At 42.5% G+C, this 26,376-nt stretch overlaps 1 protein-coding gene across 1 annotated transcript in view; it reads left to right on the top strand.

Moving 5' to 3' along the window:
* Window positions 1–25,564, top strand: part of OCA2 (OCA2 melanosomal transmembrane protein) — an 866,379-nt gene extending 840,815 nt beyond the window's left edge. Inside the window, exon 23 of the mRNA XM_069204281.1 lies at window positions 24,986–25,564. Coding sequence (XP_069060382.1) covers window positions 24,986–25,073 — 88 coding nt within the window. The 3' untranslated portion in view covers window positions 25,074–25,564. The remainder of the gene's footprint in view (window positions 1–24,985) is intronic.
* The last annotated feature ends 812 nt before the right edge of the window (window positions 25,565–26,376 follow it).

Here is a 26,376-nt window from a genome sequence, read left to right as displayed (position 1 = left end):
ACACTGTGCCGATCATCACTTGTCCCCCTCAATATAATAAGCTTAACCAATTGACTGATCTACCTGAATGACTGCAATTTGTAATATTTCATTTTGACGGTCAACACACCCAGTTCCTTTTTATAAGTTTATTCTGCAACCGCGGCATAAATAGGGCCAATGCACACTGTCGGGACTTAAAACTAGTATACTACCTCTATTTTTCAGCATTTTTGCAGTGGGAGATTTGCAAACCCTCCTTTGCACAAATATGGTGTACATACATCTCTCAATAACTTGCTTGATGTTGATTTGGGGTTGGTGGTGACGTTATTTCAGTGCACTGGCAGAAAAGCTCAGGTGCCTAGCACGCAGTGCTGTGAATTACAACAAAGTACATGTCTCACCTACACCACTGTCATATGTCAACAAAGTAGGAATAGTGACACAGAGGAGAGTCTCTCTATTTAACAGTACTAAATGGATAAAAAAAGAATTCTGCCATGACATGCATCACACCCAAAATTCCTTAGTTGAACCTGCAAATCCTAGATCTCCACAACAAATATAATCAAACCCACTAGAGAGAGTACACTCTATAGAGCAGTGAGCTCCATACCTGGAAAAGGGAGAATTCAGGATCATCCAGGAGTCTAACTTTATGCTAGCCCTGCCCTCTCTAATGGATCCATGCAGCTGTGCCTTCAACAGACATTCTTCATTTGAACTGTGCGCAGAAGATCCAGATTCATAGCACATTCATATTCCTTTGTGTGCAGTATTTATTGTTACCATCTGAGGTTACGGTTTGAGTGAAAAAACATACTACTTAGCTAGTCCTCTTACTTGCACTCACCAAGATCTAACCTATATAGATGAACAGAGCTGAGGAGCTGTGCAGTGGGTGTGTGCAGCACACAAAGATTCAAAGCACATCACCAGATAGACTAGGTGAAAGTCCAAACACAAGTTACATTGAACCAAAGTGTGCAGGAGTATTAATTTGAGCTGGTGGTTGCATGCAGGACCCACCAGCACTTATTTTTTGAGACAATAACTTATGTTTCAACATCCGACTTCTTCCCATTGGAAGAAAGAGAAAACAGGGTAAGGAAGAAAAAGACTGGAAACGGTGACAAAGGAAAGAAGGGATGGAAAAGAACCTGCAAGACCAGGATAAAGAGGCAGAGTGTATGGTGGTGAATATTGGTTTATCTCCGATTGACATATTTAATTTATGTATAAGTTCCTAGTAAAGTGGTACTTCATGTGCCTAGGCCCTGTAAATGAGATGCTACTAGTGGGCCTGCAATACTGATTGTGGCACCCACTTCAGTTGCTCTGTAACCATGTTTCAGGCCTGCCATTGCAGAGCCTTTAGTTGGAGTTTTACACTGCCATGTTACCCTGGCAAAATAACCCTTTTGCCAAGCACAAAGTTTCCCTTTTTATCCATATAAGTCACTCCTAAGGAAGGCCCAATACAACCCAGAGGGCAGGGTGCTATGTATTCAAAAGACAGGACATATACTTTCACGTTTTACATGTCATGGTAGTGAAATACTCCCAAAGTTATTTTTCACTAATGCAAGGCCTATTTCTCCCTTAGGGTTCCATTGGGATTACATAGTACGTTGAATAAGCATAATTCACAATCTGGAAGAGACAAACGTTTTGAGTTTGGTGTGTCTGAAATCATAATTTAAAGTCACAACTTATGGTGAAGTCTGATTTTATATTGGAATTCTGAAAATGCCACTATTAAATCATTGTCATTTTCTTGCTTTAGCTATTTGGTGTGTAATGAACTGAAGAGCAGTTTAAAAAAGGCAATGTGGGACAACTGTTTGGCGGTGTGTAATTCCCGGGATAGTGCAGCCTTTTGGAGGGTTGAGAATTATCCTTTGTTCAATCTAGAGCAGTTTTCAGCTCAGGCTTTGACTATGCTCGCTCAGACTTGGATATCCCACTTTGCAGCTATATATGAAATTGAGGATATGGAGCATCTGACTTATTATGGTCAGGAAGTCAGAGGATTGTTTTTGAGTGGGAGAAAGTTAGAAAAGCTATTATATCTGATGGAGACAACTAGCCGCAGATTCCTTATCTTAGAATTCTTCCCCAGGTGTCAGACTGGATCCAGAAACTTTTCTTCAGCAGTACCTCTGCATGTTGGTAGAGTGCATTGAGTGACTCAGCAGTGACATCGTCCACGGACAGGACGTCAGCGTAGTCCATATGTTCCCTCCTTTGATGTGAAGACGTCAGTTTCTTCTTTTCCGCGCAGCAACACGGATCCAGTGTATCATAGTACCTCAGGGCCTTTGGCCTTTTCTACCCGACGTCAGGTATTTTGTTTAAAATAAAACATCTTTCACAGTAAATAGTGTATATGCCTTCTGGGTTTATGCCGTGTGGATCCTGTTCCCAGCAGATGTCACCCACGGATCCTCATTCTGTCTGTTTGTGGTGTCTGGGATCCCATCATGACTGCGGCGCCTGCCATCTTCTGAAGTTGAAATCTTTGAGGGAGCGTCATATGAAGCTCTTTGCAGCGAGGGGGGACAGGTCCTCTTCAAGCTGGCTTGGCAGTCCATCTTCGTGGTCCCGGGAGCACTCCAGGAGTCATTCTCAGAGGGTTCTTTGGATCTCAGCTGTTCCTCCAGGCAGGTCTTCCCAGGTGCCTGCACGCTCTTCAGCGTCTCTGCCTCCGCGTTCTCCTCCATTGGAGTCTACGCCCGTGTCAACCCCATCCTTTCCGCCATTTCCTGGCATCGGGGTGACTATGGACCAAATGCAACGTTATTATACATCCCTTCATTCTATCTTTGGTCCTTTCCCTCTCTCTGGAGCACCTTTGGGGCCCTATGGAGGCGGTGAGTGGTTTGGCAGGGTCTTTGCTGGTGGCTTCGACCTCGTGGCTGCTCACACTCTCGAATCAGACTCGGGCATCAGATCTGCCTCAGCGCACAGCCTCGTGTGACCTCAGGAAACTTTGCCTGATCCTTCTGTCCTGATGCCCCACTCGGCGCCGTTGGACTCATCGACTCCGGTCGATGCTCCTATCTTTATTTCTCCAGAGTCAGACGACAACACTTCAGAGGAAGCTTCCCCCACTCAACGTCAGTCGACACAGACACCAGGAGCAACGCCGGGGACTTGAAATGGGGATTCTTTGCTGGGCCCACCTTCGGACCCCCTTGCACTACTTCCTGCTACCCTTCCAGGGCCCATTCCAGGTTCATCCTTGGATTGGGTGCTTGTTTTGTGACGTGCTAATGGTCTAGACTCCTCCCCAGTGTCTAGCCTGCTCTCATCCCTGGTCTTGGCGACAGAAGCCAGCACTGCATTCGCTGATGTTTTGAGGCAGGTGTCTGATGTTTTGGACTTGCATCTTCCTACGGTGTAATTGTCTATTGATCCCTTGTTATCTTTTACCCCGGATCAATCTGACGCCAAACCAGTTTTGCCTTTTTGCAAGGCTCTCTACGACATCCTTCTAGATGTCTGGACTCCGCCTATCTTTATGCCTTCAGTGGATCGTTCTATTTTGCAAAGGCATGGACTGGCACAGGCAGACGCTTTGTGTCTTCGCTACCCCCCTACCCCTCGGGGGTTTGTTACTCAAACTGTTTTGGGCATTCCTACTCTGGAACAGGTTTCACCTACTCCACCGCACAGGAAGTATCAGCAGCTGGATGCTGCCGGCAGGTGTATTTTTACCTTCTAATCCGCTCTTCGTTCCATCAATCCTTCCTGTGTGTTGGCCCACTTTTCCCATGCTCTGTTAGTCTATGGAAAGTTTACTCCAATTCCTCTCTGATGATGTTTACCCTGCTCTGACGTCTTTGATCCGGGATGGTCAACTGGCTTGCTCGCCTTGCAGTTCACGCCAGTATGGATTCTACTGATTCCACTGGCCGGATCATGGCTGCTTCTGTTGCCATAGGTCGCAGGGCTTGATTAGCGGCATCCTACTTCTCATCTCCAGTGAGAGATGCACAACTTGATATGCCAGTTGATGGCAAGTTGCTTTTTTGGGGCGCATGCAGATTCTGCCTTGCGTCATTTCCCTGATTTTCATGGTGAGGACTAGTAGCCTTCCTCTTCTATTGCACGTCCTTGTCTGTTGCGACTTTCTAGGGACTGTCATGTTCCTCTCATGTGGGTGCATTTTCACCCCTTGTCTATTGTGGTGCTCATCATTAGTATAGTGGTCCTTATCCCTGTCTGTCACGTGGGTGACCAGAGTTCATTTCGTTTTGGGGAGTATATTCCTTCTACTGGTAGTGTTCGTTGTTAAGTCGTTTTTGACTCCTTTTTTTAGTTGCGCTTTTGAGATCCTCGTTGGATTTTGTTGTGCTTCCTTTGGTGTGCACAGCACCATTCTTTTATGTTGATCCTTTCAGCGGAGCAGTGGTTCCGGAGCATTTCTTAAACCTCGGCTGGTGCAGCCTCCTTTGTTCATGGGGGTGTTTCTGCTGCCATCACAGTACGGTCCTTTGATGTTTTTTTTGTTGAGTTTCACCTCTCCCTTTTATTTAACTTAGTTGAGGCTTCGCCATAATTGGTGTTTCCCTGCTTTTGAGATGGGTAGAGTGCCCATTTCTCATTTGTCCCAATTCCTGGCGGGCCGTCTGCCTTTTCTTGGACTTTTTCTACCACGGTTTCTTTCTTATGAGCGTACCTGCCCTCTTGCCTATCCTTTCATTTACCTGGACATTTTACCCTCCATCTCTGTTGCTAAGGGATTGGGTTTGACATTCACTCTTTTGGTAGTGGAAGCTGTTTCACGCATTTCTCTGTTTTATTCCCCATGTGGATATATATTTTTGTACTCCTTTTGGAGCAACTTCTTGCCTACTTTTGTAGGTTATTTCCATCTAAATCCCTTCTTTGGGAGGTTTCTGTTCCATGTTCCATTTTCTGTTTCTCCTCTACTATGGGCTCATATTGTTTTCGTTGCAGATTCCACTCCCTGTCTTTTCGACTCATGGCGCTATGGTTCGGTAGCACAGTATTCTGCCTCTAGTGGTACAGGGTCGTCCGGCAGGGGGGCCCTTCATGCCACTGCTGTCAGGGGCTGCAGGACTTTGTGTCGCTGTTGCTCACATTTCACTCTGGCTCCCTGATTGTGAGTTCTGCCTTTTGGGGCACTGGCTCCCTGTCTCCTGCAAGTGTTGTTGCTCAGAGGTCACGTCTTGTGCCTTTGGTGTCAAGTACACTTATACATCATGCATCATATCCCTCCTATGGCGCATTGCCTTTGGGTTGCCTTTAGGAGGAGTTTAAATCTTTGGCGGGCTTTATTTTCTTTATACTGTAGTATTGTACTGATAATGTACTCTTCTCTTTTTTTTTTTTTTTTTAAATCTCACTCCCCATCCTACGCTGTGCCTTCCCCGTGCTATGGTTCATAGGTTCTTAGTTTTGTTTTCCACACAATGCTGTTCTTTTCTCGTACTCCCTCTTCTGGTGGCTGTGCGGTTCCTCTTCTTCACCTTCACGGTAATGCCCTTCATTCTCAGATTTCATTCCTGGCGACACTTTATCTTTCATCTCCCCCCCACACTTCACTAGGTGGGGTATGGTGTTACTTTCACTTCTGTCTTACGCTGGGCCTCCGCCTTGCTTGGTGCCCTTTTAGTCCCTAGCCTTCATTGTTTGTTGTGATAGCCTGGGGGGGGAGGGGGGTGTCATACCTGTTGGGTCCAATGTTGGATCTCCTTGCCTTGGTTGGTATTTCGTGGATCTCCTGTGTTGGTTCCCTTCTTGGCGTGCTTCTAGGGTTTCTTCCCTAGTGGTTTTGACTATTTGGTCACTGATTTCTCCACCACCCTCTGTCCTTCTGCCTCCGGATGGATCTGGGGTTTGTTCTTATTGCTGGTGTTCTTGAAACCTTGCCTGTTTCCTGTCTTTTATCCGTGGCATACGCCATAGTGGTCTTCCCATTTCCTTTCCCGTCCTCCGGGTCCTATTCTCTGACCCTCACTCCTTTTGGCTGTTTATCCCTTCATAGGTCTCACGTGCCATTTTTTCCCCCCTTCTCTTCTTTGCGGGGTAACATAATTGATGTCCTTGTTACTTTATGGAGCTCTAGCTTAGTGGCTAGGTCTACTGTTTTGGTGTAGTAGGCCATACCTCTTTTTTTTTGTCCCTTTTGGGCCTGGTGCGGTTTCTCAGCACTGTCTGAGCCCAGCAGCCTGTCTTCATTCACTTTTCTGACTGGAGTTCTTTCTCTGTCTGCCTGTGTGTTTGTTATATGTCACAGTTGTGCTAGTCTTTCTCCTTTTCTGCTTTTACACATTTGTTTCACATGTATGTGTGTTGTTCTGGTGCCCATTAAGGGGTTTCCTTTCCTTCTTTTGCTGGTTTGTTTCCAGTGTACCTCCATTTCGGGTGGGGGGGAGGTGTTGCCTAGCCTCTGGTGGAGGTTTTTTCCTACCCAGCCCTCTGTTTGCTTTACCCCCAGAGATATTGCAGTTCAGTTGTCTAGTATAAATAGTTTCTATTATTATCTCACCACTCTGTCTCGAGCCTGGTTCGTCCTTTGTGTTACCGGGTTGGCCTTGCGAGACTCGTGTGGTCTGTTCGTGTCCCTCTGCCATTGGTTGGGATTGCTTGGGTATCATATTCTAAGATAAGGAATCTGCCGCTAGTTGTCTCTATCCGATGAACAAGTTACTTACCTTTGGTAACGCCTTATCTGGTAGGGACACAGACTAGCCGCAGATTCCTTATCGACCCACCAGTCCTCCCCGCTTGCGATCTGTGTACTCTCCAGTCTTGCTTACAGTGGTTTGGGATGTTTTGTTGTTCAACTATGTCTCATGACATCTTTCTCTTTTGCTTGGCATATACACTATTGCACTGTTTTTCTCTTCCATTGCCAGTTTCTCTGTGGCTCCGCGTTAGTCTGCAACTTCAAGTCACTGAAGAAACTGACGTCAAAGCATCAGAGGATGGAATATATGGACTCTGCTGACGTCATGTCTGGGGACGATGTCGCTGTGGAGTCGTTTGATGCCCTCTATCGATGCGCAGAGGTACTGCTGTAGAAAAGTTTTGGGATCCGGTCTAACGCCTGGGGGATAATTCTAAGATAAGGAACCTGCGGCTAGTCTGTCTCAACCAGATAATGTGTTTCCAAAGGTAAGTAACTTGTTGTTCTCTACCAGTAGGCAAAGCTCCTGGACACAGGTCAATACAGGATCTGTGAGCACCATTACTGATACAACACATTATTGCAGCCATTTGCGGTTCTCTAAAGAGTAGCTGGCATCATACTGTTATTGTGCTTGTATATAAAAAAAGGGGTAGAATGGAACCTGCTTGTTATTGGCTTATTCCTCTAGAGGATACAGAGATAAAAATCATAGGCAGGGTGCTTCTATATCGTTTCATTACCTGGCCATAATATTTTCTTTGAGATTCAATTTGGGTTCAGGACCAGTCAGGGCACCATTGAGCAAAATCTCATCTTATATTTGTTAATTTCTAAATATATAAGGGTGAAAAGGGGTGCTATTCACTAGGCCTTTATGGACCTCACCATGGCTTTCAATAGAGTTAATAGAGCCAAGCTCTGGGACGTGTTGGGGTCTATGGGGGTTGAGCCCACTCTTGTTTTCTTTTTGCTCAATCTTCACAATGGTCTTATTGCCTTGGTGAGGTATGGCCTAATTAGGGAAAATCACTCACCACTTTAGTTTGAAGAGAGGCGTTCACGAGGTCTTCATTCCTGGCCCTCTTTTTTTATTTGTTATATTACTTGCCTGGAATCTGTTTCAATTGAACAAGGGATGGACCTTCAGAGTATGGGAGGACATTTGCTGCCTGCCCTTTTATATGTGGACGATGCTGTCCTAGTCACATGCACAACCAGGGGTTTTCAGTTTCTCTTTGTCAGTTTCCTGGTTGTTCTTGACCTTACAGCAAGCTACAAGAGTAGCCCTGTAAGCATGTCTCAAACCTGCAACTGCAGTATCTCTGTATGCAGTTTGGAACTGTCAGTTTGACCTCGCAAGGGTACCCACTTGCCAAGCCCAAACCTTCCCTTTTACTACATGTAAGTCACCCCTAAGGTAGGTCCAAGGCAGACCCATGGGCAGTGTGCAGGGTATATAAAAGGTAGGCCATGTACTGTTGCACAGGTCCTGATAGTGAAATACTGCTCAATTTGGTTTTTACTATTGCAAGGCCTATCTCTCCCATAGGTTAATTTGGGGATTAGTGCCCTGCATATCCTGATAGATCTTCCCAGGCTAGAGTGGTAGGAGAAGCGGACAATTGCACCTGAATAGGACTGTGCCTGTCCTTACACAATGCAGTCTCCAATCCCCTAGAGTGTCTGGGACCAGGACAGGAAAGGTACTGTCTTGTGTACCTCAAAGACTTTGTTTGAAATTTGCCTACTTCAAAGGCAGGAATGAGTATAAGTTTTGGACTCACACTCCCAGACATTTAGAACACTTCTGGATCAACAGGAGACTGCCAAGGAGAAGAGCCAAAGAGCTGTAAGGAAGAGTACTGCCCCTTTGCTGTGTGTGCTTTGCTGGGTTGGCCTGCAGTTCCTGCTCTGCTTTGGAGAGGACAAAGACTGGACTTTGCTGTGTATCCTGCTTGTGAAGTTTCTCCAAGGGCTTGTACTGAGATTGCCTCCTGTTAAGTCTCAGGAACATCCAAGTCTTCCCCTGCCAGCCCCTGGATTCTCATAAGGAACTGATGCCTCGCCGCCATCTCAGCTACGCTGCCTCCATAAGAAACAAAAGCCCCACCTCCCTTGCGTAGCAGTAAGGAACCAACACTTCCCCTCTGGAGCAGTACAGAACTGACGCAGAACTGGCTCTGTGCCTCACCTCCCTGACTCTGTTCCACATCTTTGCCACTGCCTCATTTCTAAGGTACTGTACCTGGGGTCCGTGTGACTCAGTGACCAGCGCGGCACTCCCTCGCAAGTGGCGTCCGACTCTTGAGAAGGACTCCGTCACGATGCCGTGATAGCACCAGTTGGAACTAGCGGGTTTCTAAGCGCTTCATTGGAATTTCATCTTTTAAAATTCATATCTTTGCTTGTGTATGTTGGATTTTTGTCGTTTTTGTCTTGTTTTACTTTGATAAATATTTGCTATTTTTCTAAACTGGTGTAGTGTCCATTTGTAGGTGTTTTCATTGTGTTACTGTGTGCGGGTACAAATACTTCTCGCATTGCCTCTGAGATAAGCCTGACTGCTCGTGCCAAGCTACCAAGGTGGTGAACAGAGGTTATCTTAGGAGTGTGACTCCCTTACCCTGACTAGAGTGGGAGTCCCTACTTGGACAGGGTGCAAACTGACTGCCAATTACAGACCCTATTTCTAACAGAATTGTTTTTAGATTTGCTAAATGGATAGTTTTTTTGCGTGTGTATTCTATACATTACATTTGTTGTTGATGTTTTTTTATCTTTTATATGTATGTTGATTGTTATGATTGTGTATTTCGTGAATGTACATTTATGATTTTCATATGAAAAAATGAATAAAGTTATTCTACCTACCTACTTACCATTTGGTGCCTGCTGCTTGTCTGCTCACTTGTCTGGGGTGGGTGACAACTGGCCTTTATATATTCCCCTTAGACAGCAGGATGGGAGGGAGGAACTGCCCACAACCTCACACCTGAATAGGCTGTGTTCTGTCCCCAAGTAAAGGGCTGCAAAACTCCCTGTACTCAGTCTGAAGCCAGGGCATGCCTCTGTGCACTTTAAAGGCCTGACTTTGAAGATCCCCCACTTCAAAGGCCCTACTGGATATAAGTACTGGACCTACGACACCACCACTTCAGTACACTTCTGGACCTGTAACTACTCTGTTGGGTAGAAGGGCTGCTGTGCTGCTAAAGGACTGCCACTCAGCTGGACTGCTGCTTTGCTGGACTCCTGTCTTGCTGTTCAACCTGCTACTTCTTCCTTGGGTGAGAAGGATTGGAGCTGCATCGGTAGAATCCAGGTTGACTCCAAGGACTAGCTGGCTGGCCTCCTGATCTGAAGTCTTAGGGACATAAGTCTACTAGCCACCCTGCTCCTACACCTGGACTCTGTCATCTGTGAGTCCGCCGTGCCACCCCAATCCTGGATCCTTGGAAGTGGGCCTAAGATGTTTGCTTCACCAGAACCGATGCATCCTCTGCTGTGGGAACAGAACTGACCCATCGCCACTACTGTGTGGGCCGAAACCGACCCAACCAGACTCACATCGCTGCTGCACCTCTTGGGACCAGTACTGTAACTGCAATGATTTACCCTGCGGCATGCGAACTGGGAAGCTACCAAAGTGGGGTCTCTCCCCCCAACCCCCCCCATCCCCCCGCCGGACACAGAGGACCACAAGCACTTCAGCCGGCGCTGCCGCACACACAATGGTGGTCTACAATGAAGGCAGAGACTGCAACCGGAAGGGTAGGGGCACCACCAAAGAGAGAGTGCTGGAAATGGTGATGGAGTGGCTGAAGGATGAGGGATGCAGGACCTTCCACTTGGAGGGTAAGAGCGTGCACCAATGGCCAGGGCCTTGAGGGGAAATGGCAAATGTGTTAACATATCTCTGAGTTCCGGGCAATTGTGCAACTTGTTTAATTTTAAATATGTTTAATGAGGGTCGGTTATGTTATATATATATATATATATATATATATATATATATATATGTATGTATGTATGTGGGGTGCCCCTTGGCATTTCTTGGGGTTGGAGGTGCCCTGTAGGCAAGGGATGCTGTTTAGTCTCAAGGTCTGGATACAGCCCAAACTTGTGTTAGATAGAAAGGCTCTTGCTTGGTTCTTTCAAAGGGCCCAATTAGACTATCAGAAAGAATCAACAACTGAGCCCTGCTGAGGAACTCTGGCCTCTCTCCTTATTGATTGTGGATTAGGTGTGGGCAGCGATGTGGTGTGGGGGGTAGAGTACGTCTGACTGATTGAGTTACTGATGAAATGGTGCCTTGTTTATGGTGCGCGTGCTGGGTGTCGCTGATGTACTGTGCGGCTAAAAGCTGTGATGGTATTCAGAGGTGGGGTGCCCTACGGATGCCACTGAGGAGTGGGCGGCAGGATTACTTTTGTGCTATATGCATCTGAAAGGCTTCTACCTATGATAGCTCAGAGGATTAAGGTGCTATTTGAGGCAGTGTACAGCAAACTCAGCCTTTTGTCGTTGAGTCATGTTGAGTATTTTACTGCACTGAGGTTTAGTGTAGGGGTGGGCAGATTAATTAATTCTGCAGTAACTTGGAATTACTAATAATTCCACTGCTCCGCCAGGCGGAATTAATCAGTTCTGCAGAGCAGGGCTGTTGCAGACAATAGGTGGTATAACTATACTCCTTGGCATGGGGGCAAACCAGGCAGATTCATTGCTTTTGAAGAGCCACAGCCTTCACTGTGTGATACATTCAGTCAGAGCGAAAGCCGGCCTGCGGTGATATGAATAAACACCGTATAATCCGGCATCCATTTTACCTTGGGCATGATAACTGCATTGAAAAACTGTGGGGACAAAGGTTGTAAGAGCTCGGTGCAATATAACTGAAAAACAGTACTAGTCTAGCCAACACCTCAGCCCAGGGCCACCCGCCCAAGGAATCAGCCAGAAAAGCAGTGCTAGATCAGCGCTGCAGCTGCATAAGCCCTCGGCCTGAGAGTATGCTAATAAAGCCCTTAAAGTTAGCACCTGAGCTTTCATGGTCATTAATCCATCACATTTGGTAGCCACATGTCCACATACTCTGGTGGAACCTGTTATGTTAATTACAAGGTGTGCAGGGATATGTGATTGCTTTGTTATGAAGAGTAAAAAAATCTGGAGTTGCTATGTTCCAAAAAAGAACATGTGAAATATAATTAATTAAATGAAAGCATCTTGTACCAGTTGTTTGTGCTTCATTTTATTTTTTAAGATTCATTATGTTGGTAAAGCTGAACTTTATGGTGTAGCTCTTGCATTGTGCAGGGCGGGGTGCTTTTAATCACTCCTCTATCTTTTTGACCAATGATATAAGTACTTTGCTACCTAGGTAAATATTTCTCCATGTGTGATCTGCATGCCTCAAAGCACCAGCGGGCCTTGAGGTTGACTCGGGGATCGTGAATGAGACATTCACTGTGTGGAGTTGTTGTGCAGAGATCTTCAACAGCAACAAAATACTTAGCCACTCCAGTGCGACACAGACTAGTGTTACGCTTGCACACTACAGAAAACTGTTGTAATGGGAACTCAACGTGCATGTCACACTGCTTTTTGTTACTCCCTTTGGTGTTGACACTCAGCAAGGAGGGAGCCTGTAACAGCCTTGCCACTGTTAGTGTGAAGCAGACGTGCTGTTTGAGAGAAACGCTCTGCTGGATTTACAGTGAGTGTTGGGGAGACAGTGGTGCCTTTAAGTTTTGTGACACTTTGTAGAGCGAGACAGGACTCTGGCAGCTGGGGTGGATTCAAGTCTTACGGGGGATCTGACATCCTAGCTCACTCAGACATTAAACCTCCACTTCTCAACAGTGTTTTGGAGTGTGGTAAAGTGTGCTCTAGCCAGCCTAACATTAGTGGTACCCAAACCAGCACTGGATGACCAGAAATTCACATCTTTGCTCCCTCCCTCCAGCCTTGAATCACCGCCCTCTACCAAACAGCCGATAAGTGTCCCTGCCTGCTGGCCCCTCTTCCAGCAAGCTCATCAGATCTGAAACACATCGCACATGCCTATATTTGTCAAATGTACAATCACAGTTGTACTTAGTTTTACATTCACACTTGTCTTGACATAACATATTCCCTTTCTTCCAAGTCTTCATAGGCCTAGTCTGCGGCCATGGATCCAGTACAGGAGTAATTAATCATTGTTTTACATTGCTCTGTTTTTCACACTTAACAGGTCACTGTTGGTCAGAGCTCCGCAGAATATTGTGGAGTCTTTATAGAACTCTGCCGAATTCCACAGAGTAAAATTCTGAGATACTCCCACCCCTAGTTAACTGCAGCTGGTGCATAAAATAGGAGTGGGCAGAACTCTGCAGAATCTCAGAGTTTTTATGTAACTCCATAGAATTCCATAGAGTAAAATTCTGCGAGCTCTGCCCAACGCTGCGAATACCAAGACGAAACATAGAATGGATACGTCAGGTAGGCGTGACTGTGGCCGATAGGGGATTTCGCTACCTTGGCATAAATATGTGGCACACAATGTCAGACTAAAGCTGACAACTTTACCTCTTTTCACCACAACACGAGGCTGCCTACAGTGTTGGTCTCTATTGTTGCTGTCTTTGCTGGGCCATGTTACACTGCTTAAAATGATCACTTGCCCCAGGCTTCTATGCACAAAACAAACTTATCCATATTATATAACCAAGGCAACTTTAGCAACAATTACCTATATTCTTAGTGTGTTTGTATAAGGGATGTGGTAATAAAATTAAATCATTCACTGAGCTCCAACAGGTGTTTGGCCTCGAACATTCCCAGTGTTACAGGTACTTGCAACTGCAGAATGCCCTTTGGCCATACTTGACCGCAATTACTGACATGCCTGAATATAGCCACCTAGAAGCAAGATTAACTGTGGCTTCCCTCCCCGGCGTTGGTCTGTTATATTTGCATTCTTAGTAATTAACACACCAGGCTTCTTCCCGGCATTACAGGAGAGAGGAGAGGATGACCTTGGGAGGCTAGACAATGCTGAATGGACAGTGGCTCTGATGGAACCCCCAGAAACTTCAAACACTGCACATTTCCGCTTGATAAAATTGTAATACTTGCACAACTGTTGTGGGGCATCAATAGCCAGGAAGCCCAACTTACCTTCAATGTGGGACTGCAGTGGGTGACTTACTACATACTGTATGGAGCTGAAATATCCTTCGTCCATACTGAGGCTCTTTCAGTATCACACTTGGTGCTGTTGTAAGTTGTCCAATAGATCTCACTCCCAAGATGGCCATCCTGAACATGGTAGATGATGAGGGGTTTACAGAAGCTGAGTGGATATTTGTAAGACTCCGCACTAAGCCTTGTTATCAGAAAAAGGGATATAGCTTAACAGTGGTGACAGCCTGCAGCATCCTCCTTCCCCCCCCCATGGGGACTTGTAGGGTGGAGATGTATCTGTGCTGTTTGAGAGAGAGGCCTGTGTACAAAGCTCTGGAGTGCCCCACAAAATGAAAGGTTGTAATTAAACTGGAAATAATATTATTATTGGGCTGATAATTATATATATATGCTATTCAATATCTGATTGGTTTGGATGGTGGATCAGCAATACTACATGAATACAACGTTGCTACTGTGATGCTGAATGAGATGTGTATTGAGTGAATTTGTGTTCTTATTTGGTGTTAAACTGAAAATCAATAAAAAGATCACTTAAAGCAAAAAGAATATGGAATAGGTGGACTTCACGAGGGTCAGAAACTTTGTTTATCATGAATCTGTCCCTGAACTAGCTCTCCTGTATTGGGGAGCCATCAGTCAGCAGCTTTATCTTCACTAGTGCCAGAGTCTTTTATGTGTGAAAGGTGCCTCCTATTTTCTTGAATGTTCTGCAATAAATCCAATTGTCAAACAGGATCAGATGAAATATATTGTGACACTGCAACCCTTCCTGGGAGACCAAGAACGGGCACATACCTTGATACTTCAAAGAGTAACTCAGATGAGATGTGACTACGTAGTTCTCTTGTAGGTAAGTTACTTAGTGCTCTCTAGACCACAGAAGGGATGTGTAGCCATGTCAATCTGATATCCAATACTCTAGCAGCAAAGGCTTGTTTAAGCATACCTAGGCTCGCTCTGCAACACAGTTTGGTTCCAGATGAAATAGTTGTGAGTATATCAGTCAAACACCCAGTGCAGACATAGCGTTCATAAATGCTTAGCAGCGAACGCAGGACCATTATCTGAATGAAATATGTAAACTGCTGTCATTGCTACTGCTCGAGTAGTGACTGTTTTATGTGGCCAAATGCAAAGAAATGTAGAGCAAGAATCAACCACAACCAATATGTATGAATGTTGATTGTTCTCCGGAGTAGCCCAATATGGAGGAGAAGAATTGCACTAAACAGTTTGTCTGATATTCTACGGGGACTATGTGTAGGTCATTCCACAGTTGAATGCTTTATTTGCTGACAAATAGTACATTGGTGTATATACTTTCTTACATCCTTAGGTAAATATGACCACCAGTATCATTACTGTAGCATTGATACAGTAGCACCGATGCCAGCATAAGCCATATCTATCCCTTAATGAGCAGCCTTTAATATGTCTAATCTAGCTCACTCATTAAATATACGCCTAACCTGATCCCAAGCATAAAACCCACAGGAAAATCGTCTTTGGCGAGGCTATAAGAATATTTGGAAGGGAGACCATCAAAAGGTTTTTCGCCTTTCAATGATTGTATTGCCACCATAATTCCTGCATTGAACTTAAACTTCAATCAAGTTACAGCAGCTATCTTAAGAGTTTACACTGCTGTCTATGCAACTACGCCTGATGCACAGTTACCTTTAGAATGAATTCCTTCACTTTTATGGGCCATGTTGTGTTGTACTTGGACCAAAGAAAGCTTGTCCTGGTAAAGAGCCATCTTTTCCCAAAGTTGTTAACTTTTTATCAGTATACCGTTGAATCTCTGAATCCATCTGAACATCAATGTTGAAAGCCCGCCTTGTAAGCCTGTACACAAGATGGGGAATCCGAAATTGTGTGAACTGACAGCCTTCTGAAGAGCAAAGAATAGGGCCAGAATTTCTGCTCTTTGTGCAGTGGGATCACTCAAACCCTTAGTCTTTGTAGCACTCTGAACTCATCTTTAAAAATTCCATGTACTGCACCGCACACTGTTGAATATTGAATATTTTTATTTAGGACACACAGCAGGCACTGCAGACCCATGTGTGCTTCTCTACTCCTCTATGGGTAGGATATTTGGAATCTGTGGAATGCTTGGTTTGTACTGTAGAAGTTCTTGAGTCCGAAGTTTTGGATCACATTCAAACTTTACATCAGTGGCATTTAAATGCACAGCTCAGTGCACCCAATGGAGATGTAAAGCACAAGCATTGGGGATACTAGATTTAAAAGCTGCTTCTAATGTAGGTATGAGTGGATCCCTAATTATTTTCCACGTGCAAGAGGGCACTTGAGGATTTTCCCAATAGGAGTGATCATTCTTCTACATTTGAATATACATGAAATTTATATGCTATGAGGATCTTCTTATGTGTAGACTGAAGTGCTAAGAGGAACCCTAATTACTTGGTTTGTCTGTTGTCTTCTGTCCTTATGTACTCAGGGCCAGATGTACAAAACTCTAGAATTGCGATTTCCTAATTGCGATTTGGTGAGACAATTCCTTGTATAAGAAAACACATATCTTAAATAGCCATGCCTAGTGGGTCATAAACTGACCTCCTCATGATTAATAATGAGGTCGGTCCCAAATTGCTGCCCATTAGGAATCGCAACCAACAGAAGGAAGGTGCCCTGCTGAATTCAGCAGACCACCATGTTTGTGATTGTTTTCTTTTTGTTTTTACTCAAAATATCTTTATTGTAAATTCCAAGCAGAGAATACGGGGTGCAACTGTAGTGTTACACGCATTTTTCAGAAAATGTGACATAAGGGTTTAACTTGCTCAGCATATTGTGACAAGTAAGCTCTTGCAAAGTACAAAAAATATCCTATTGGGCTTGTCACTTTCAGAGTATTTGGATGTTGTAAAGGAACCCAGTGGTTCATTTTATAACCATGTCAGGCTACAACAGTGTTTCCCAAGCAGTGAGTAGCAACCCACTGGTGGGTTGTGAAAGTTTAAGTAATAAAGATGCCTTTAAATTCTGTTTTTATTGTGTAACATTTGTTGTGTTTCAAAGAAAGAAGTCTTACTGGGATACAACAAGTGTGAAAGGAAAGGCTGTAGGATGCCATTTAATATAGTTACCTGAAACTGCACACATCCAGGAGTTAGGAAAGTAAAACTTAAAGCACATTTTTTGTAATTCTGAAGTGTGATGGAAACAAAGATTTCAATAGGATCAAAACAAATCAAGACACTTTACTTGGTGATGCACAAATGAGAAACATTCACGGAAACTCAATTTCTACACATCATTTGTGTACAATATAGTTTTATCAGTAAAACTGTATGGTTGAGCAAATTTAGTGGAAATTTCAATTTGCGGTCTGTAAATGGAAGTGCACTACAACACAATTTTTCCATTCAGGTTGCTTTCAAACTTTGGTTGTTCCAAAAAGTGAGTAAAGTTTCTAAAACGTTTCAGAAGCACCAGGCTAGAATTTGCACTGTTCTGTCCAACCTATCTAGGGGTTCAGTCAACTCATAATCGTAATGTAAACATCATCAGTATATGATAGCACCTCTGACTCCTCTTGCAAGAACTCCAGTATCCTTGCTGATAAGAGCACAGAGCTACTCTTGTACCCCTCAGGCAATCTTGCATATGCATGTTGAAATCGGCTGAGTGAAAAAGCCATTACATACTGGGTTTTAGGCAATATAGTTTGACTGATGAATCAATTCCAAACATCTATTATTAGTTAGTATTTTTTCTAGGTTTATGATCAGTTCAGTAGTGTGAGCATTTGGCACGAAATGTGTGTGCATTTACATTTCTATATTCTAAAACTCTTTTTTATTAATTGTTTGGTTTTAGCACTGGAAAAAAGTGTGTGTCCATCGTTGAATGGTAGAGCACTAGAACTCCTTGATATTATATTTGTTCCAGGATGACTTTTATATACTATTTAGCTTCTTGCTTTAATGGTTACTGAGCCTGATCTTAGGGTTCACACCTTAAGGGATTCACATGTGGCGCAGAATTGTGTCCCACCCTGCTTGCTTTCTATACAATGCTGGAACATGCTTTAAAGCCCATTCAAGTGCATTTTGTTCCCTGAGTTCTCCAGGAGGAAAATGCTTGCATTATTACGTCCTCAATATGTGGTATCGCTTGTTAATGATGGAGGCCAATCATCCACTGCGAGAATATTGTAAGCATCTGACAAATAAGGCCAGAATATAGCTTTAATTGTGCACAATATTTCTCCCCCAATTTGTATCCTTACATCATAAACCCAGTTTGGAGACATCTGGTGTGTTAGCCTGTATGTAATCTTTAGTTAGGGTCATTACCAGATACTCTCTAATAGACTGACGAACTATTGTCACTGCTCTAGGCCTATTCAAAGAAATGTGCACAGTTTCTGCAGCAGGTATTTTTTTCCAATCCATCTACTTTTTCTTAAAATTAGCTTTTGAGAATGAACCATTGTCTGCTTTCTTCACACTAATCTCAGCATCACATGCTGGATCATCGGCCTTCCTTCCTGACATATTTGTATGAAATTGACTTATTGGGGGGGGCTGCCTATTTATTTCAAAGAATAATCATAAGCCTTGTCTGGGTAAACCCTTAAAGTCACTAGTTTATCCATATCTCACCACCCTGATAACTATAGCACAGCACAGGCAGGTGTAACTAAGGGCAACGTGTATAGTATCTGTGCAGCACCAAAAGACATAGGCAAAATACAAAACAAATAAAAATCCCAAACCAAATTAGAGACCTGAGTAAAATTTTGATGAACAAAAAGACCTGAAAATGGGCAAATATTCAGTAAAGGAGACCCGGGACATACGTTTAGAAAGCTTTAAGTTGAAGTAGTGTAAAAAAAGCACAAAACACCAATGATTGCGGTAGACCATGACCTAGGTTCAATTAGAGGCTGACTGTGATGGGGTAGAGATTGGATACACCAACCAGGTTTGTCCTGGTCAAAGATTTTGCCTTCTAACATAGTCTTTAAAGACCCAATCAACCACAGGAGTACACTTTTAAAGTCCCCAAGAACACAGGATAGGTGCATGGAGACTCGCAGGATGTCAGGCAGAGGCCTAACAGCAAGGTCCAGTTTCTGCTGGTCAACTGGGCATTTGTGGAAAGGCCTCTTGTATTTTATGGACTCCTCTAGCCCAACAGGAGGTCAGCCAACTAACCTCTGAAGTCCACTTCTTTGTCCTGGGTATGAGAGAGGGCAGGGCCAATCCTCGAAGTCTCCTTTCACGTTACAGCCAGGTTCACTCCTCTTCTGTTCGTTCTTGGGTCCAGCAGTGTTCTTGGGGATTCCACATTTATGGCTGGCACAAGCTAGCAGGTTGAGGATGACTCATGGTCATGCCCAAGCCAAGTGGGGTAAAAGATCTGGGGCCAACCCTACTCACTTTGGCCACTTTGAAGATGGTGAAAGTCTTCAACCTCACTCCACTTGGACTATGAGGGCTACGGGTGTGAGTGGGAAGTATATAAAGTAATCCCAGCGTTCTTCCAAGTATTAGAGTAAAATTCAGTTTGGGACAGCCACTATACCCACATTAAACCAAGAGACACAAGTCTGCTAGGACAAAATCAGGATTCTTTAGCCACCTGCCAGACAGTGGATACATAAGAAATGTCTTAACATCATGTTACCTTCTTTTCAAGTGGGCCCCAAGTGTTGTGTGAACTCAGCAGACCTATCAAGTAGGATTTGACACTAATATCAAAAAGGATGCCCACAGCCCCATTCTTTTGAGCTCAAAGTTGTCTCCCTTGTCCACTTTGGTCAACCTGTCAATCACAGTGACCTGTTGTGTAGCTCCTAGGAGGAATGTAAAACCTTATTCCGGCCAAGGAAAGAGAAGCACAGGATTTAATGCAAATTCGCCTCTAGGAGCTTCAGACAGGGACAAGGTCATTGTAAAAGTTACTTTTATTTGATGTTTATTAAAAATCTGACTTCACCATAGAATTGGATTTTTAATAACTATTAAAAAATAGTTAATTCATAAATTTTCTAGATAGTCCAATTTGTGAGATACAGCATTAGGGTTCTACACTGTACTCTAGTTTTCTACATATGCCAGCTAGGACTACCACAGTGAAAAATTGCTTTTGGTTGATAGTCACTGTGGATCTTAACATGTGTATGTTAACATTAAACAATGCACCCTGCCTTGTGTTCTGCAGGGCCTACGTAGAGGTGCCTCATTAATATTTACAAGGGAAGCTTTAACCGGTCAGAAGGGTTTATATTGACAGGTCAAACTACTGTTTCTACATTGTTACATTAAGGCTACACAGGGCAGGCCTGAAGCCATGTTTGCACGGACACTGGAGTGGAAAATAGCTGCTGTAGTCTAAAAGTGGCATTCTTTACCATATGCTAAGGACGTATAGGCAAGTCAAATTGTGACAATTAGGAATAAGCCAATTCAATTGTGTTTAAAGGCAGAGCCCAGGCACATTACTACTGGTAAGTCAGATTAAAGGGCACAGAGTGCTAAAACTAGCAGAAATATAGGGTGCAGCAAAAGGCAAAATATCCAGGGTGACCATGCAGAAAAAGCAGATTTCCTACAGTATTCCTCTTTCTGTGATGCAGTACTCTGTCTGCTTCTTTCTGTCTTGTTACTCAGCCCAGAGTCCTGCAAAGTATGGGAAGAGCATTGGTTTAAACCCTAAAACTGAATTGACAATTCAGTTTTTTTCAGTGTTTTCATTTATATCCACCCTTACTGGACTCTTGCTGTGGTGGAGATCTGGTCTGTTTTTTTGTTTAGCTTTCTTGTAGTCTCTGGTGCAGCCTTTTCTTTACTGGACCCCTTTTGACTCATTTTTTGAGTTGCAGTTTTGAGCCTTAAGAACCTAAAGTATCCGATCCTACTCCAATGTATAATTCTGAAATAATTTTAGGAAGCTCACATTCATAATCTTGAACAGAAATTGCAGACATGGCAAACCTGCCAGAATGGCCACTTCCCCTCTATTATCACTAAGAACTTTAAAATAAACAGTTTCAAAATCACCTATTCATTTAATATCTGGATCAACTACTAGTGTTGCTCTGTTCACTTTGTATCTGTTTTAACATTTGTGACAACACTGTCAAAATGGATGTGCCTATGCAATAGTAAAAAATACTAGCAAATATTATTCTACATATAGTAACTCTTCCACAGGTGGTACCATTCCAGTTGTAACACACAACATTCTATGTTTATCTGGGTGTGTTGTGTGAGGATAGACACATTTCAATGGATTAGTTTTGCGAGCAAACCAAAATGGAAGTTCATTGTGTCGTTTTGGCTCTCATTCTACCAGTGAGGCTGCTGGATTTAGGCAGCAGCATCACCTGAATTGTGGGGAACTTAGTCCAATCCCACACCATGTAACAACTGTTGGCTTAATCCATTTCCAGCCAGCTAGAAGTGCCTCATTTCTGCCCAAGTGCAGGGACAATTTGTAGCAACTGGACACATGACATTGGGACATCTCAGAAAAATCGTGGTGGATCAAGTCTCATCCTTTTCATGAAATGCAATAATTAGTATGATAAAGCAGACTAGAAGCAAATGGTGTCAAGGAAAGTGAAACATGGGAAACGTTCCACCATACTGTCACTATGCACAATATATGGAATTCCTATCTAAGCTATGTTAGAGCACAGCAGGATAAGCTTAGTGGCACTTTGCCCTGAGTAGCATTAACAGTCTGTGAACTGAGTGCCAGCCCTGCAGGATGCACTAGTTGTGCTAGCTGACTGTAAAACATTCTCAAACTCGCCTATAAATGGTCACTTACCAATTTAGGAAATGTCTTAAATCTGATGCAGGCAGAATTTCTGCCTCTATATGTGGTGTATTCCCAGCCAATAAGGGTCAAGTAGCCCCTTCATTCTGATATTCTAAACTACATAAGATAATTGTCCACCAATTCATGCTCGGTGTTCCTGATAACCTAACACGAACAAGTCACAATATGGCTGATCTACATGTTCAAAATCCACAATGAGAAAAGTATCACAACTGTGTTTGCAGCATGTCCATTTACAACAAACATCAGCTCACCCTCTTTGTTAAGGAAGTCGCTACCTAGGAGGTGTTGTGTTACTCTTGTTCAGAAATGTGCCAGTCAGAACAGGCTTAACCATTATAAAACAGATTCAAAATGAATTAATTGAAATGGGGAATACCTTTTAATGTTCAAGTGCCTGACAACCCCACAGCAGAGAGGGAGCTCCTGTCTGTATCAAGGGAGGTACCAATATTACCCGAATGCCTCCACTGTTAGCAGTGTTTAGTAAAATCGTGTTTGTCACTCAAAATTATTCAAAAAGTGGCTCTGCATAATCAGTGCCAAATGTTACATTTCCTGACACTGTTCAGAGTATGGGCTGATCCTTGGGATCACAAGACACTCTGGCATCACAGACTTAGTCAACTTTTAAAGATTAAAGAGAAAGTCCAGTTGTATGTAGCCCAAGAACCACTAGAACATTAAATGAGGATGGTTTGTTAGGTTCCGAACGTACTTTTACCATGAGTGCACATACTCACGAATACAGACCAGGAATATACTTTCTTGACTTTTACAATCAAATATAATCCTACTGCATATAATTGTAAATTCAACACAAACAGAATACTCACAACAATAAAAACTAAAAAGCATAATAAGGAGAAAAATTACATAATATTTTGAACTTTCCCTGCATTTGCATCCAACCAACCTAATCTTAGCACTAAAAGGATGATGTATGACGTTCTTAGCCTTTCACCCACACACATTAGTGGAACAAGGGAGTAACTGTTATGTATCAATACATCTATTGTCTTTAGTTCTATGTTCAACATCTATGGTGTCCCCGGGGAAGTCTCATCTGGCAGCTTGGTGTGCCGGCCTTTGTCCTTTCATAATGAAAAGGTGTTTACAGCACTTGTCGCATGACCTCTCAGCATTTGCTTCCTGGAAAAGATTTCTCTCTCCAATCTTTGTGTATATGCAGCTTAAATACTACTTTCGGTGTGCTGATTGTTATTAAAATAAACAATCAATATATGATCCTTACTGCAGCTACTTTTACTTCTATGAACGACAGCTGACTGTTCTAATTACATGTTAATAATTACTAGCGTGCTTAAAACAAATATTAAATAATGTGATACGTTGTTGGATATATGAAAAAAAACTGTGATTATCAAAACATCAATACATGCTTGCAAGCCTATCAGATCGTTCTGAAACAAATATTAAACATTATAATAATAGAATCTGAATTATAAACCTGTAATGAAACACATATTAAACAATACGAAATGTTATGTATTTAGCCAAAACAACATGCACATGAATATACGAAATAGAATATGGAACATTTAAATAAGAAACATATGAAGATTACATCAGTTTAGTTCCCAGCATAGATTGAGGGACAGATGGTCTTTGGAAAATGTAATTATAGGTTACGATATTTTGCAGTTTGTGAGCACCTTTTAAACCAAATATAAGATTTTTTGACTTGTACCCCAAAACACGATTGAACAGATTTGTAGCAAATCTGACTGATTTATTTTGAAGTACATTGAGATTTGAAAAAAAAAAAACACCTTTCTTGTGATATTAGTTACAAACAGTGCTTAATTTGTGCTTGTAATTTCCGGTGCTGAGCACCGGCACTTATTTTTGAGGGCCGGCGCTCAATTTTCTGCCTCAAGCATTAATTGCGAGCAAAAGAAATTTGGGAAAGACGGAGAAGAGAAAAACGAAAAAGCGTTACAAAAGGAGAGAGCAGAAAGCTGCTGGAGTGAGCGAAAGGGACAGGGAGTGGCTATAAATTGAGTAAAGAGGCCCGAGATGGCTTCAGGATTACGCCGCTTCAGTATTCCGTGTTCCCACATTTAATTGCAGCGGCCGCGTGTTTAATTGGAGGGCTTTGAGCACCGGCACCTTTTTATTTACAAATTAAACACTGGTTACAAGCATACGTTTGCAAATATGGGTATGGTTAGTGGCATGATTAAAAAAAAAAAAAACTGACTTGCATTTCAGGCAATTTCATTCCAGCTAACTAAATTAATCTGTGGCCAAATAGAACTAGATTTATGAGAGCAGATGTATAAAAAAACACATTTTGCTTTACAAATTCTGCCGTTCGCGAAATCTAAGATTTGCAAGTGCAACACACTTAGTTATACTGTACTAAACCTATTTTCCGAGTTGTGAATGAATTTTCGAGTGGTTAAATGGGTTTAGCAACTCAAACCAAATCGCATTTAGGAAAGAGCACTTAAGGGCCCTTCCTTCCTAAATAGTGAATTGGTATGGTATGTGTCAAAGACTTGCAACCATAGTTGGGGTTGCAAGCCACTGACCAGTTACCAACACCTCAAGGGTGTAGTAACTAATGTGCAAAGAGGAAAGAGTCCCCTGGGAACGTTTTCTCCTTGCAGATTGATAGGTCTTGGGAGTTTTTTTTATTTTTTAATTAGCTTAGGTTTCTTTAAAACCCACAGGATGCTTTTTTTTCCCCTTTCAAATCCTATTTGGAAGCACAGGCACAGGGATGGTGGTGTGCTGTTTCATGCAGGTCACCATCCCTGTGTTTGCAAACAATCACAGGAGATGCAAATATTGACCTACTAATTAATATTCATTAGGCATGTGTTCTGTGACCCCTTGCATGTGAAGATTTTGCGATGCGACTTAACCGTATAAAGGTTGCATCACAAAAGGAGGGACCCGTTGCAAAACGTCAGTGCAAAACTTGGACCATTTTTTGTTCCCAGCAGACTTTGTAGATCTGCCCTAAATACTTTCTGCCTTGATTGATTCTGTTCCGCGACTTCGCAAAGGGTCCATTGAAGGAGCAGTCTTTTAAAGTATCAGAAAGTCACTATATTCCGTGTCTAATTCAATCACCAATATTTCAAGAGATGGATGTGTTTTTTTGGCAGAGTGATTCCGATGTGATTCGAGAACAATGCTTTTCAAGCATCCAACTAAAACTAAGGTTTATGATAAGAACCAACGCAGTGAATGTATACGGAGTATCGTTTTTTAACATTTTTGTACGAACGTCCAGATTCATTATACCTTAATTGATTCATTGATTTGCTTTTATTTCATTCTTAGGTTGGGATTCCCAATGATGATCGTGTCCACTTCTATTGGAATGTGCTACCTTCTTGTTGTTCATGTCGTTCTGGGGTGGAATTCTTAGCCATGCTTCATTACGGACTACAATGAAAAGCATGCGTCAATTTATCATCAGACTTGGACCGAAGAAAGCACTTCTGAAACTGGAACAAAAATGTTGTTTACAAAAAATGCACGTGCCAATTGACTGTTAGCCAAAGTTTTGCCATTTATGGCCTATTTTTCTGGCAGAATTGCAAAGCTAAATATGTTGTAAAATTCAGTAATGCGAAAAATATTAATATGAATTAAAAATTGCGGTTTTGAAAGTACTTTAAAATACATTGTCAAAATAACGCTTTAAATAGCACGTATCAATGCACATCATAATAGCCCATTAACTGATCAATAGCAGGTAGTTGCTCTTTGGGCCTGTTGTATCCTGAACTGAGTGCTACTTGCTTTCTATAATGAAGATAATCAATATCTGTATATACCCAGTATAAGTATAGGTCGACTAGCCTGTGGACTACATTTGATAAAAAAAATAAAAATAAACCTGTTATGGGAACCTAATTAGATGTGCCTTTTCTCATTTTTGAACGTGTTTCTGGTATGCTTAATGTATAAAGTGAAACTTGCTTAATTGTATTTATTGACTTTTTTTAGTACAATTAAATTGCAAATAAAAAATGTAAAGCAACCGAAGCAAGACAGTTAACTAGTAGCATATTAGAGTACATATGTATAGTAATATATCTTTAGGATCACTATATTAAATGAGCTGTTTCTCCATGAAAAAATTAGATTATACAATAATGCTCTTCAATTGATATAGTATAAACAGCCACGAGGGATACACATCATTTAATACCTCCCTTTAGATGTGCTGTGTTTACATTGTTAAATATATGGATCTTTTTGCTGTGTTATTATTCTATTTCCCGGCCATTTTTGTTTCCACCATAGTAGTGAGGGTGGAGATTCAATTTTTTCCAGATTTGATCTACAGTAAACTGTGATGCTATAACCGTGTGATGTTATAGGAGAAAGATACATTTTGATTAAGAGAGCAAATGGTCTAAATGTGCACAGTATTGGTTCTCTGAGGATTAAATGATCTTACTCAGTCCTCGTATCCCAATAATGGCCTACATTTTAACCAAGAGAATGGTCTTTTTTCATAGAGCTGCATTTTGTGTCGACCACATTGACTAATGACATATGAGAGATCCAGAAAACATTTACGGACAACTTATAGTAAATGTATTGAGTTGTTGGTGTAAATGCAAGTTACTGATACCAATTAGTTTGAATAAAACAAATGATCACCTGTAATGCAGTACAGGAACTTAATCACATCTCTGCTAGTGGTTCATAATGTCGTT

This window comes from Pleurodeles waltl, chromosome 8 (genome assembly GCF_031143425.1).
Source record: "Pleurodeles waltl isolate 20211129_DDA chromosome 8, aPleWal1.hap1.20221129, whole genome shotgun sequence".
NCBI classification, from domain to species: domain Eukaryota; kingdom Metazoa; phylum Chordata; class Amphibia; order Caudata; family Salamandridae; genus Pleurodeles; species Pleurodeles waltl.
Note: the sequence above shows the minus strand (reverse complement) of the source record. Positions and strands in the feature narration are given on the sequence as shown.